Source organism: Falco punctatus (assembly GCF_963210335.1).
Source record: "Falco punctatus genome assembly, chromosome: 1".
Taxonomy (NCBI): domain Eukaryota; kingdom Metazoa; phylum Chordata; class Aves; order Falconiformes; family Falconidae; genus Falco; species Falco punctatus.
Genome location: NC_137580.1, coordinates 37,273,858 through 37,287,372, shown reverse-complemented (window position 1 = coordinate 37,287,372; position 13,515 = coordinate 37,273,858). Strand labels below are relative to the sequence as shown.

The window sequence follows — 13,515 nt, the reverse complement described above, 5'->3', positions numbered from 1 at the left end:
ACAGATTTTTCTCTCTAATTCCCAGAAAGGAACTGCATTTGCAACCATCTATGTTATAGTTAGCAAAACAAATAGGGCATTCACTTCAACAGTGTCCATTAAATTGGCAATTTGCTTCCTGGAGTTAGTTTGTGTTTTTTTTAAAAACAAAACAAAAAAAAAACCCCAAAACACAACCAAAAAACCCCAACAACAACCACTTTTCATATAGAAAAAGGAAGAGTTCTTATCTCCCCCTTCTTATCCCGCAGAGTCAGCTTGTGTTTTTAGAAGTACTGCCTTCATAGTAAGGCTCTGGACCAAGTGGACAAAGGCTGAGGAGATCATCTTCCCCTGTCTCCCAAAGGAAAGAAGACACAAGAATGCCTGTGAAACCCCAGAAACAAAGATGTATTATAGCTTACAGTAAAATGCTGAAACCTATCACTAGCATACACTGAATATCAGTTAATTGCATGAGGAATGCACATGGTCACAATTTTAATGGCACATGGTACAGCACAGCTAATAAACTGAAGCAACGTTCCATATGTTATCACTTTCTATTCTGCACAACATCTGGAAATGCAAACGTTGCACAACAGGGTATTATAGAAAATTTAGAGAATAGTCCGTATTCAAGTTATTTTTTCTAATAAGGCTTTGAGAAACTCTGAAGTGCAGTCATTCACTTATGCAGTACATTGCTGCACTGGAAGCCTTCTTGGAGGAGGAGCAGTCTATGAAAATACACAGTTACTTACAAAAGTCAACATGAAAATGTATAATCAAGTTATATAGGTATTTTGCTTTAAGCTGAAGAGCTTTTGCAAATGCAAGGTATTATGGTAAACACCTTAAGGTTCTGGAGAAGACCAGGATGGTTTCGATATTGATGATGAAGTTTCTTTGCAGTATTTTTTAAGGTTTACCTTCTGAAAGAAAAAAACCCAACAACAAAAAACAAGAACACACAAACACATCTTCTCTCCTCCCTTACCAATCAATCTATATACAGAACAAAACCCATTAACAGGAAGTAGCATGATAATTATTATTTTTATATTCTAAAGTAAAGAACATAATGAGAGTGTCTACAAAGCAGAAAACCCAACACAATCCAGTGGAAAAAAACCTGTATTTTAAGTCCTTGTGCAAACTTAAGAGGTGTATCTAAGATGTTTTAGAGATATTCCAATCATGTAAGTACAACTGAGGACAAACGTGTGTGAGGCTTCCTTCACTGGGTAAACTAAATCAATTCAGCCATACTTTAAAATAAAGACTAGTCCTGCCAAATACACATTAAAGCACTCTCCACAGGAAGAAAACTACCTAAACCATTCAGAAACTAGAAACTCCACTTCAAACACAGGACCTCTGAATACTCAAGCATCACGTAGCGGGCAGCAAAACCTTTTAGAGAAGCTGTTCTCTCTTGTCATTAGATGCAACAGAGCAAGGTCAGTCATCTCATAAAATATTTCCTGATACAGGCTCTAGAATGGATACTCATAAATGAGACTACTGAGCCTTGATTATAAGGTATTACTGAGCCTACAGGTTGCAAGGAACAGGAGTACAGACAGAAGGCAATGTCTTCCCATCACAGTACACAGATTTTTCCAAACCACTTAGAAAAAATACTTCGAGGAAAAACTAATTAAAGAAGGGGTGAAGACTGAAAGTACAAATAACTTACCAGACCACAGTAGTCCAAAGGTTTCTTTTTAAAGGAAGAGAAGTAAAAGCATAGCTCCTTAGAAGCCAATGACAAAAGCTTCATCAACTTCAACAAGAACATAAATTCCCTGCTCATGTTTAGCATTCATTGTATCTAACTCAAAGGGAATTTACTGATAGTCGGAATCATTACAGACAGTGCAAGAGCCAAAACAAAATCTCTAATCTTGCAGCTGACAAACTAAGAATAATTTAAAGTGTTCTTCACAAGATGTTTATCTTTCACAATCACTTAAGCTTGCCACATAAATTATCTTGTTCTATTTGACTTCCTTTTAATAAGACAGTTAAAAGTATTGAGATGCTGCTCTTCTCCTTACCTCAACAAATGAGAGTTTTAATAAGGCAGTAGTATTACTGATATTTGCATAACAGTAAACTAATACTGATAAGAACACCAATGTGCTTTGCTAGAAAGCTACAGCAATTCTCAAAAATACTTGTTTTGCCGTATTTACTGACTACCCCGAAGCAGAGGCCATCAATAGTATTGAAATGTTGCAGGAAAAGATACAATTACAAAAAAATACAACCATCTCATAGTACTTACCCTAACAGGAGGGCTCCGTGCTTGCACCCTTTGCTGCTGTCCAACTTGAGAGCTCTGCAGGTCCTTTGATCCGCAGTTAGCTACAGTGTTGATGGGGACCCTTAAAGCATTTGTGCTACCAGTTCCACCACCAGCACTGGGTTTTCGAGGCCTCTGTTTGATGCCATCCAGTAGCCTGACAAGCAAAATATTACTGGGAAGTTCGTCAACACTGCAGTCCACTAAAGTCCTGCACTCTGGGCATCGAAGCTCATTTCGAGAGCTCACAATGCCCAGCAGACAGCGTTTACAAAACGTGTGTTGGCAAGGCAAGACTTTTGCAGAAGCATCAAGGCGTTCTAAGCAAACAGGACACTCCAACAGATCCAGCAAAACTGATTCATCCATTTTCTTTGTATTAGTTAACCAAAAAACAAATCTTCACAGAATTCACGTGTTTTGAGTGCTTCAAGGATATCATGTTACATCCATTCCTTTTCTGACCATGCTCTGAAATTTTTGAGGGAAAAGGTATTAATAAGCGGGAAACAGAATCAGCAAGACAATTTTATATGAAGGGGTTCATACAAAGAGCAAAATATCTCTAGACTAATTCAGTAGATATTTTCAATAAATGAAAGAAAGATCAAAATAGCAATAAATAGTAACAGTAGTCTACCTTATGTATCTATTTAGTTAAATTCTGGTAACAAATGCTAACAACTAAGGTTTTTAAATTCAAGTTCCCATAAACTTTAGTCTTCAGTGATTTTATTTTCTCAAATCATTCCAGAATGAAAAGCCATCTCCAGTACAGTATTATAATAAAGTTTACTTTTAATAGTCTTTGCTTAATACACCTGTATCGCTGAAGATTGATTTGAAATTAGCTTTTTTCACAAGAAGACAGTGAAGGTAGCTACAGCTGGGTCCAAAACAACACAGCATACACCAACAGGGCATAGGCAAGGGGAACTACACTTATGTCAGGACTAAGCCAACAGCCGACTACTTTTCTATTATTTCTGTTGAAAGTAAGAGCAGCACGCTACACTTATCAGGCTTAAAAACAGCCTCTAGCTCACAGGGTTTCAAGCTCACCACAGGCACTGACAACAGGGTTCATTACAGTGCCGCCTGTAAGGAGCGGTTCAAAAACTACTGCGAAGTGATTTACAGCAGGAAGTGCTACTGCCATATCGTTAGGACAACACGAGTGCTGCGTATGCAGCCAGAGAGTCACAGGCAAGCCCTGGGCCAGATTCAGCGTATGTAGCGAGGGGCTGCAAAAGCGGGGGGAAAGTGGGGGGGGAAGGGGGAAAGGCGTAGCAGAATCCCACCACCAAAACGCCCCCTGAAAAATATAATTCTGCGGGAAGTCACACCGGGCTGCTTCACAGGGGAGAAAATGGCTTGTTGGGCTCGGCAGCCCCCACCGCAAGGCAGCCCCAGCCAGGGCCGCCCCAGCGCTTCCCGCGGCGGCGCGGCAGGGGGCCGGCCGGCCGGGCCGCCCCGTCCCAGGCCGGGGGCTGGCGGGGCCAGGCTCGGGGCGAGGCCGAGCGGCTCCACCCAGCCCCCGCCGCCGGCCTGCGGAAGCGGCTCGCTCGGCTCCCCGGGCGCCGAACGCGTGCCGAGGAGCCCGTCCCCGCACCTACCTGCTCTCGGGCTCCGCGTCCATACCGGCTCCTTTATTCATTTATACCTCCCTGCTCCCCTTTTAAAAGCGACTGGCAGGCGGGCAGAGCGCGCGTCAGGCGGTACGCGCCCCTCCGCGGGCCCTCCGGGGAGAGAGGCGAGCGGGGAGGGCACCGCAGGAGGTGCACCCCGCGGCGGGGCTGGGGGCGGGCAGGCCCGGGGCACGGGGCTGTCACCCCGCCCCGCAGCACTGAGGGGAAGGGGGAGGTCAGGCCTGCGGCCCCTCCGCCGCGCCGAGCCGCCCCTCAGGGGGCGCGGGAGGGTCCCCGCGGAGGCCGAGCACCGCCCCCCTCCCGGTGCCTCACCCGACTCTCACCGTGCGGCGCCGGAGCGGGCCGGAGGGGCTGTGCCGGCCCCGCTTTGTTCCCGTGAGGAGCCGCCGCCGGCCCCACCGGTGCCTCTCCCGCCGCAGCAGCGCCGAGGCTCCCGTCCCCTCCCCGCCGCGCAGGGCTGACGCGAGGGGCGGCACCGCCCCGCCCGGCACCGCCCCGCCGAGGGGGCCGCGGCGAGGGCGGCCCCCGGCCCGGCCCGGCCCGGGCCGCCTCCCCTCAGCGGCAGCGCCTCCCCCTCACGGGAGAGGGCGGGGCCGGGCCGCGGCGGCCGCCCTCTCCTCCCCGCCGCCCGCTCAGCAGGTACCGTGGGTGGCGGGGTGGGGCTTCCCGGGCTGGGGGATCCGCCGCCGCGCCGGGGGGAGGCGCTCCCTGCCCGCTCTGAGGCGGGAGGGGCTCGGCCGGGCACCAGGGGCGGCTGCTGGCAGCGTAGGGGCGGCGGTGCAGAAAGCGAGCAGGTGTTCGCAGCCCCCCCCCCCCCCCCCCGCTCCCTGTGCTGAATCCGGCCCGGAGGCTGCCAGGCCCCACGGAAAGAGCAGCCGAGGCGCCCAGAGCCTGCGGCTCCTCAGGCGGAGCTGCTGTGGGGCTCGGACCCCCTCCCGGCCGGGCACCGGCCCCCGGCTGTAGGGCCCCCGCTCCCGGCGCGCAGGGCGCAGCGCCCCGCAGGGCGGGGGCGAGGCGGGGGCGCGGGGCCGCGGTGCTCCCGCCGCTGGGCAGGGGCGCGGGAGGCTGCGGGCGGGGGCCACAGGTGGTGCCTTGTCGCATCAGGTGCGGCCCGCGGGTGCGGCGGCGCGCGGAGGCCTTTGCGGGCTGCGCGGGGGTAAGGTCCGTGTGGCGTGGAGCCTGAAGGGGGGGCGGGCGCGCCTGTCCCAGGGCGACACAAAGTGCCTTGCCACCTGTTGCGCGGACAATCAGGTGAGGCAGGTGCGGCCCCCAGCTGGCGTGTGTCTCCTGGGGCCCGCACGTGTCCGTGTGAAGCGCTTGCGTTGGAGATGTTTTGCGTGAAATGCTTTCCTGCAAGACTGTGGGGATGAAGGATGTAAGCCCTATGACACAAAGGATCGTAAAAGAAAACAGCAAAAAGGAATTTTTAAAAGCGCATTTTAAATCAGCTGAGGCACTGTGCCTATGAATGGTGAAAAAATCTAGAGAAATGTGTAAAATCCTAATTATCTTGTCAGCTGCAACTCGGAGAGGAAGCAGCCCGAAAGCTTCCTTCTTGCGTATAGTGTTGAGCTATTCGAGGTTGTTGTCTTTCTTACTGAATTTTGTGTGCATATAAAAAGGTTTTCTTTTTTTCTTTTTTTTCCCCCCATGGGTTGTGTAGGTTTGAGTAAGTTGATAGCGTGACTGGCATTTCTCTTGCTTTCTGGATTTGTTAGCTTAGTTGTTTCCTATGGCAATGAAATTCTGTGATTATTAGGATTGAATGCATCTCTAATGTTTTTAGTAGTAGTAGTAATACTGAAAGTGCTAAATATCTACAGTTCATTAAGAAATGAGGCTTCCTCCCCCGTGAATTCTGGAGTTTAAGAAAACTGACGCAGATGGGGTTCTGGTTTGCATCTAGGCTTTCCAGGGAGTATCATAACGTAAATAGACGAGTAGGGTACAAACACCTGATACTGAAGAATATTCCCATGTCTTGTAGTATTCCTCTAACCTGCCATGTCAGCACTGCTGCTACAGAAAGAAGGATAACCAGTATGTTTAAAATAGGGGACTTGTTGAATCTAAACAAAAGTTCATCTCACAATTGGATTTCCCTTTTGGCTGTAACTTTTCCAAAAGATCTCATCAAGGTTGCACAGTAATAATTCGCCAGCCTTTCCATTATAGTTTTGTAAGCAATGTAATTATTGTTGTCTAAACTTAGTTTGCTGCCTAAGGAATGTAAAATACCTACTAAAATAGTAGAAGAATTTACGATACAGGTGGTGTACCAGGGAAGCAAGATGAAAGTTCAGGCAAGCAGGATAAAAAGATTAGCCCTTTATCAGGGCTGGTCTTTGATAATGTTTTCTGTAAAGTCTGTAAAATATTAAATGTATTGGGGCATACTAGCCAAAGCAGTAAACATTCTGAAGAGTATCAAATAAATATGTTACATCCCGAGCAGCAGCAGTAGTTAATTCTCAAACCATCTATGTAAAAAGCTGTCGGTGTGCATGCTGATGTACGCCACCGCCCTCTTATGGATGTAGTGTTTGGCTTGGAGTGGCTGCGATAGTCTGATGCCAGGACTGAAAGGAACAGAATTGCTATTACATTGAAGCATTTATTCATTCTCACTTCCAACCACAAGCAGGGAATTGTACACTTCGCACATTTTTACACAAGGAGACCTCCCTTCTTGAAACCGTTCTGTTCTTACGTGCCATTCATTAAGTAATGAAAAGAAAGGAGAGATTGCACGGGACAGAAAACTATTAAGGACACAGATTTGAAGGAAGAGGCCCTCCAGTTACTCAGATCTTGGAGTTCTACAGTTAAAATGTCGAATAATATTTGTTCATATTTGTGAAAACATATTTTACACATTTTTGGTGTAAGTTGGAGTTCTGTAAGTTGGTTTTCAGAATTTCTGTAATTGTAGTTCTGAAGTTGGTTTTCAGGCAAAAACTTGTGGTTTTTTTTCTCCAGCGTATGCTGTTTCTCTTCATCTGGGAGGCATTGGGTAAAGGAAGAAGCAAAGGGCGGTAGGCAGAATGGGAAAAGACAGAATGTCAGTAGCAGAACTGGTAACGCTTTGTTTCTTTTCTTTTTTTTTTTTTTTTTTTTTTTTTTCCCCTGTGTGTGTCCAGCAGCCTTGGTGCAGTAAACCCATGATGTCCTTTGTGCTCCTCCTTCCCTTTTGCCAATACCTTCTTTTTCTTCTGTGAGACAGTTAACCTACAGGCCCCTCCCCATGTCTTCAACCCTCTCTGCCAAAACAATCATCTATTCCTTCTTAAACCCTACTGTAGCAATTCATGTTTCTATCACATTTCCAAGTATCCTTAGCTTTTCATCTGTCTTTAAAATGTAAGGGGACTGTGCCTGGCTTTGAGCAACACTGGGTAATTGGTAAGTTAGCAGGCTAACAAGAAGAGCTAACTTGACATTTTTTCACCTTCTCCTGTAGCGGGGACATTAAATTTTAGATCTTTTTTGGATATGACTACTGTTTCCCATAAAACCTATAGAATCTTAATATCTTTGCAAATACTCTGTCAGCTTTTGCCAAGGAATCATAAATAATTGGGAAGAGGGGCTGACATGCACTCTATGATCGCTTACATCTAGTTCCTTAGGAAATTTAACTAACTGGTAGTACAAGACATTTCAGAACAGGATTCCACTTGTTATCATGCAAATCTTTTGAAACATAAGCTAATGCCCGAATGAGTGAAAGCATTAAGTACACTAATGCACTGAAAAACAAAGCCAGGTCCAATCTCCATTTTAATACTAGAATGTGTCACCAAAGATTGTGACCCTGATGGCAGGATAACCACGTGCCTGTAAAAGCCATGTTAACAGTCTGTGTATTTAGATTCATAAAACAAAACTAGAGTGAGTGCCAAGCAGAGAAACCCTGGCCTGTGAGAATAAACATGTGAAGACATATTTAATTTATTTGTGAATTCTATCCATAAAATCTTGAGGTGACTACAAAAGACTCAAAGGTACTAAGAATCATGGGACAAGAAGTGTTATGTCCTATGAGAAAATATAACAGAAGATAGTGTCTTGTGGCAGTCATAGTATGAACTTTTTTTATTTGTAGATTCAGGAATGAATTTGAACATTAAGATTATTTCTACTGAGAAGAATAAGCGTGGTTTTGTTTTAATATACTTTCTTTGTAGCTTTTTTTGTTCCCCATAAAGGATAATGTTTCCCAATTTGTAATGTCCACATTAGCTCATCTTTCCCATGCAATATAGATCTCAAGCACACACTGGAAAAGTTAATCTTACTTCCTTGTAAAATGACCGTTGGAGATGCAGCGGTGATTTCCTTTCAAAGGCCATACAAAATTCCCACTGACATCAATTTAGTAAGAGTTTATCACTGACGGCCATGCTGATACTGCTGGCTTTATGCTGGCAAGTACAGCACAGTGAAGTGTGGCCAAGTTTCTTCAATCTCTGGCAGATATGAGCAAGGATGTTCTTCCTAACTCTTTAATGAAAAAGGAACAGAGTCATTGGATTATTTTGTGGCTTTGTTTTTTGGGAGAGATTGAGGGGATTGCGGTTTGATTCTGGGTTTGATTTTGTTTGGCTTTTTTTTACAAGTTGTCTATGCTGTAGTTAGTTCTAGCTTTACATGGCGTAGCTCAGTTACTCTTAGCAGTATTCTAGCAGCATGGAGCTCAGCATGGTTGATACCAATTCAGTCAGTTTGCTGGGAAATCGAGTTTTTTGCTGCCCCTGCTGCACTTGCTGTGTTGCGAACGAGTCATAGCTAGATGAATGACTGTAATACAAATGTACTGCTAAGGCTTCTGCATCCTGCCAGAAGGATCTCTGCTGTTGTTGTATTTGTGAGGAGGCAGGAGAAATGGCTTGTTGTGCTTTCAGTACATTTTGTCTTCTAGTTTTACATTTTTATTCTGTATTCTAGGCATGTAGCTTGGGGTATAGATAAAAGTTGTCTGGCTGTGCCTCAAACCTGACAACACAGAGATTACATTTGACTTTTGATTACTTCTTAGTTTCCTGTTTTCTTGAGGGGAGTATCATTTGTGTATTACTGTTGTGAGCTAGCTCTGACAATGTGAAGCTGGGATTGTACCTTTGCACATATTGATGCTTCTGTAATAACATAATTTGTGTCACAATGAGGAAATATGCAACAGAAAAAGTGACCGGGGCATTGAAGAATAAACATGTTACAAATTCTCAGTGTTGAGGTGAGGTCTTTGTTACCTTAAGACATTTCCACTTGGCTAGTCACAGGAAAACACTGAGCTTATGATCCGCACAGCTAGCTGCAGCATCCACTGCTGTGCCTTGTAGAAATACAGTAAGGTGTTGGTGGGTGTAGGAGGTCAAGAACTTGATTTAAATGATCGCTATACTCCTGGGAATGTAGTGCCTGCATCTCGTTAACCAGCAAGCTTGACATTGCCCTTACTACAAAAAAGGTTAAAGAAAAAGCAAAGGGGAATGCTTATTTGAAGAAATCAAACTAGATGGCACAGCTGTGAAGATATTCAAAAAGGTACAGAAATGTAAGAAGCCATTGTTAATTAATTTCTTCTAAAATCAAATTATCTTTTGCCTTCTTTGCATGCAGCTGATAAGCTACAGACCTCATCTGTACAGGCTGTGGAGTAGGTCCTGATGCTCCTTTGCCCCTCTGGAGTTAGTGCTCTGTCCACACGGGAGATTTCTGTGGGGACAGAGCATGCCAGATTTTCGGTTCAATCCTTTTCTAGGTGTATCCCAATCCAATTTAGATCTGGTGTCCCAAAGTTTTGTAAATTATTCAGGATGTAGTTTTAGAGCTATTGACTGCCCTGGACTTTTTAGAATACATACATACATGCCATTTTGATAGCTTGCTATATTGTTAGGAAATTTTAAGCCATTAAAAAGCTATTGTTTTCCCCACTTTCAAAGGCTACGTACAAGTCACGGGGTAAAGCTGTGTCATATGAATAGTAAACCAATAAATCATTTAAATGTTTAAGTGGAATTATTGCATTACTGATTCTAGACTGAGGTCAGGCAGAACTATAATCAACCACTCACAAGTGATAGTGGGCTGAAATGACTAAACTCCAATTTGATCTTTGAGGAACATTGTGACAAATGTTTGGAGCTTTCAAAACCCAAACATGACACTAGTTGCGGGGCTCAAACAGTTATTTTTTTCCTTTTTAAAAAAGTCAAAACTTAATATCATAAAGGGTATTCAACATTCATAAAAGTTTACTTAGTCTTCATTACCACACCTCATTACCAAAGTATCTGAAAAAAGCTGAACATCTGGAGACTGGATACTTGGCATGTGTACTATTTGAATAAAAAAATACAATATTAGATAGGAGGAGCTGGAACTGCAGAGGAGAGTTAGAGGCACTTTTGCACATGGACTGTGCAGAGGGAGGGAGGTTGTGGGCATTGGGACACGTCTGTATCCATCAAGTCAGGTCCGTAATTTCTGGATTCTGTCCTTTGTTGCATTTTGTATTTCTGAAATGCCTTACAGCTTCACTCTCCAAAATCCTGTGAGACAGACAAAGCTAATCAATAAGTTTCATGAATATGGAAGAATCCACAGCACCACGCTGTTTTACCTAGAGGGGTCCTGCATTCAAATTAACCCTCCTAGAGCAAACACCTTTGGCCAAAGCCTCAGGGTCCTATCCTCAGAAAAGTGTCCTCCAAAAAGTAGCAGGCTGGAACCTCAGACCTCATCGCATTTTCACACCAAATATATCTTCAGAACATCTTAAGCACTCCCTACAGCCTTTCTAGATGGGAAATTTTCAAGTCCACTCAGAGAACAGGCTCTACGACAGGTGATTCAAGGGATGTTACTTCTCTTTTGGGCAACTACACAACAACATAATGAAAACTCAGAAATTTCTGTGGGTTTTAACAAATGCCTTTTTCTAGGTGTTTATTCTAAGAGCAGTTACTGGGAGTGCATTCACAGAGGAGCAACTCTCAAAAACTGCTTGTGCCTTTGTGGTCATCAAAGCATGAGAAACGTGTAGTAACAGCAACGATATGGCTGTACTGTGGTTTGTTGTGTGTTTTACGGTGAGTCCTGCAGTTCCTCCTACTGTCCAAATCGGGAAATCTGTTGAAAAGCACCATACTCCCTTCACTTAGATCTCTACTGCAGTGAGAGTCAGTTTGGATTTTGCCCTGGAGCAGAGTCTGAATGTAGCTGTGCCACACTCAGGCTTAGGAGCAGGGACTGGTAAGGTGCTCCTGTTTAACATGTGGCATATTTCTGTATGAAACTCATGTTTTTAGAGCAAAATCTAAAGGAAGAATTTGCTAGCTTGTTTAAATTCTGAACTAAGCCATTTAGAATTTTAAGTGCTGCAACAGTTTGATAGTTTGCCAAAAAAAAAACCCCAACCAGTTGTCATGTTAGTTCTTAAAAGCGTGCTCAGCTAGTTTTTTTCAGAGAGATTTATTTCCTTAAAATAGCATTTTCCTTCTAAAACTGCCTGCTGGGCAGAGCTATCTGACAAGCAAGTAGAATTATCAGCATGTTTACTTTTCAAACATCTCTTCCATGCTTAAACAGTTCTGCTGTGGTATCAAACATACATGAGTGATGAGATAGGTTTTGTAAGAGTTTGTGTACTAGGATATAAAAAACTAAATTGTGTTGCAGCATTTAAAGTGCACTAACATTTCCATCACCAACTAGTTAAAGCAGTGTCCGTATACCAAGGTAAAGCATTTACTCTGACTGAAGCATCCCTTTTTGGAATGTAACCTTGGCTACAAGGAAAGTTGCGTTCCCATTGGCACAAATTAGACTTTTTGTGTTGTCTGAAAGATACAGAAGCTCCTTTACAGCTTCAAGTGTCTGCAATTTCTAGCATGCTTACAAAAGGATGTAGGCAGAGGTTTGGATGTGATCAGTGTACCATCTGTGTGCCGTTGGTTTTATCTGTGAAGGAAAAAGCAAGGATTTCCAATGTAGCTTGATGCTGAAGGAAAGTTTTGAATTGTATTGGGATGAAAGTAACAGAATAAAGGGACAAGTTCCCCAGTAGTTTTTTGCAGAATCACTATTATTCTGCTACCACAGTTCTTAACAAACAGAGGAATGAAGAGAAAAAAAACCCCAACAAACTGTCCTTGTTCAAAATAAGATTAAGGAAGTGAGATAAATTTATGGAGTATTCATGGCACTACTTTGGATTTCTTTTGTAAAGCTTGGGACTTGGCTTTTAAGTCAATGAAGACATTGAGATGCAAAATTAATTCACTGAGGCTGCTAGTGCTACAAGGCTATCAAGGCTATATAATCACTCTGGGATTGCCAAAGATATTTTTTTTTTTTGTAGATTTGTGTCACTTTCACTCCCACACATCTGGCAAGAGACCTCTCTGCACTGGCTTAGTTGAAAATCTTATCTCATAGATCATTACTAGCAATAAATTCCAGCCTTTGTGCTTATATTGTCCCACAGCCTGGAGTCACTGATTTTGTAGAACTAGGAATTTGGGCTGTAAAATATTTACTCACTAACACACACCCCCAAAAATGCCTCAAAACTAACCCTCTAGCTCTTTCTTTGTAAAGCCAGCTCTGAAAATGTAAATCATATCAAACTGACTCTCAGGGCCAAAGAAAACAGGCAGCTGGATTCCATCTCTTTAGCTAAGAATCAGCCCTTAAATACCTCCTAAATAATCATTTTGTATGAGCTATAGTCAAACTCATTTTCAAGTAATGTTTTCCTTCATGTCCCAGAAAATGGAAACAGCAACTCTCGGCATGTGGGTGTGACTAGGGCACTGACGATGGGTAAGTGTGCCAAAAACCTGTTCACAAGCATCACTGTAAACTGCTAATGCAGTTCTACCACCATTCTTCTCTAAGGTCACACCCACACTAAAAACAGGATATCTTTTTAATCCACATCATAGTCCTTAAATATAGCTAAGGCAGCTATGCTCAAAACAGTTGTTGGCAAGTGATCTGTGCTAGGTGTTTTCCTGTTAAGGAGCATTTTTCTGATATTGCATCTGGAAGCATTCCTATTTATGGTATTTATTTTGCTGTTCCTTTTATATATGACAGGGATGGGGAGCATGAAGGCAGAGTTACCTCATACGTTGAAGACTTTGCAACCTGTAATGAAAAAGACTGGAAAAATAAGAGAAGGGAAGACAAACGAGGGGAGAGAATGACTGACATAGATGCAGTTATCTCTGCAAGAGAAGTTAAATAATTCACTGGGGAGGAAGCAAAGGGACAATTCCCAGAACTAAGCCACAGATCTCCAGCTTTGAGCTGTCTCCTGGAATAGTTAGTAATGACCAGCAAGTGTTGCTGAATAGCAGATGCGTTCTCTAGGTGTGGGGAGAGATGGTATGGAGATGCTTGAGATGCAGTGAGATACTCGAATATCCCTCCATTCCTGATCATCTGATTTCAGAAGAAATATTGGTAACTGGCAAATAATAAAGCCAGAATATTTTCCAAGCACCCCCACAATCATTCTTGAGTAACTTAACCAAGCAAAACCATGGCAGAATAAACAGTCAG

General features: G+C 43.8%; 2 protein-coding genes across 3 annotated transcripts in view; both read right to left on the bottom strand.

Moving 5' to 3' along the window:
- SH3RF1 (SH3 domain containing ring finger 1) overlaps positions 1-4,405 on the bottom strand; it is a 90,561-nt gene extending 86,156 nt beyond the window's left edge. Inside the window, exons 1-2 of one of the 2 annotated variants that reach the window (XM_080372300.1) lie at positions 4,263-4,405; positions 2,273-2,761 (exon numbers count right to left, since the gene is read on the bottom strand). In XM_080372300.1, the coding sequence (XP_080228426.1) occupies positions 2,273-2,659 (387 nt within the window). In that variant the 5' untranslated portion in view covers positions 2,660-2,761; positions 4,263-4,405. Of the gene's footprint in view, positions 1-2,272; positions 2,762-3,906; positions 4,031-4,262 lie in introns of those variants that run through there. The other variant, XM_080372301.1, reaches the window with a different exon arrangement.
- Positions 4,406-5,562: 1,157 nt separating this feature from the next.
- The window catches only part of NEK1 (NIMA related kinase 1), a 65,392-nt gene continuing 57,439 nt past the window's right edge, over positions 5,563-13,515 (bottom strand). The window contains exon 35 of the transcript XR_013924869.1: positions 5,563-9,657. The gene's annotated coding sequence lies outside the window, so the exon portion shown is untranslated. The remainder of the gene's footprint in view (positions 9,658-13,515) is intronic.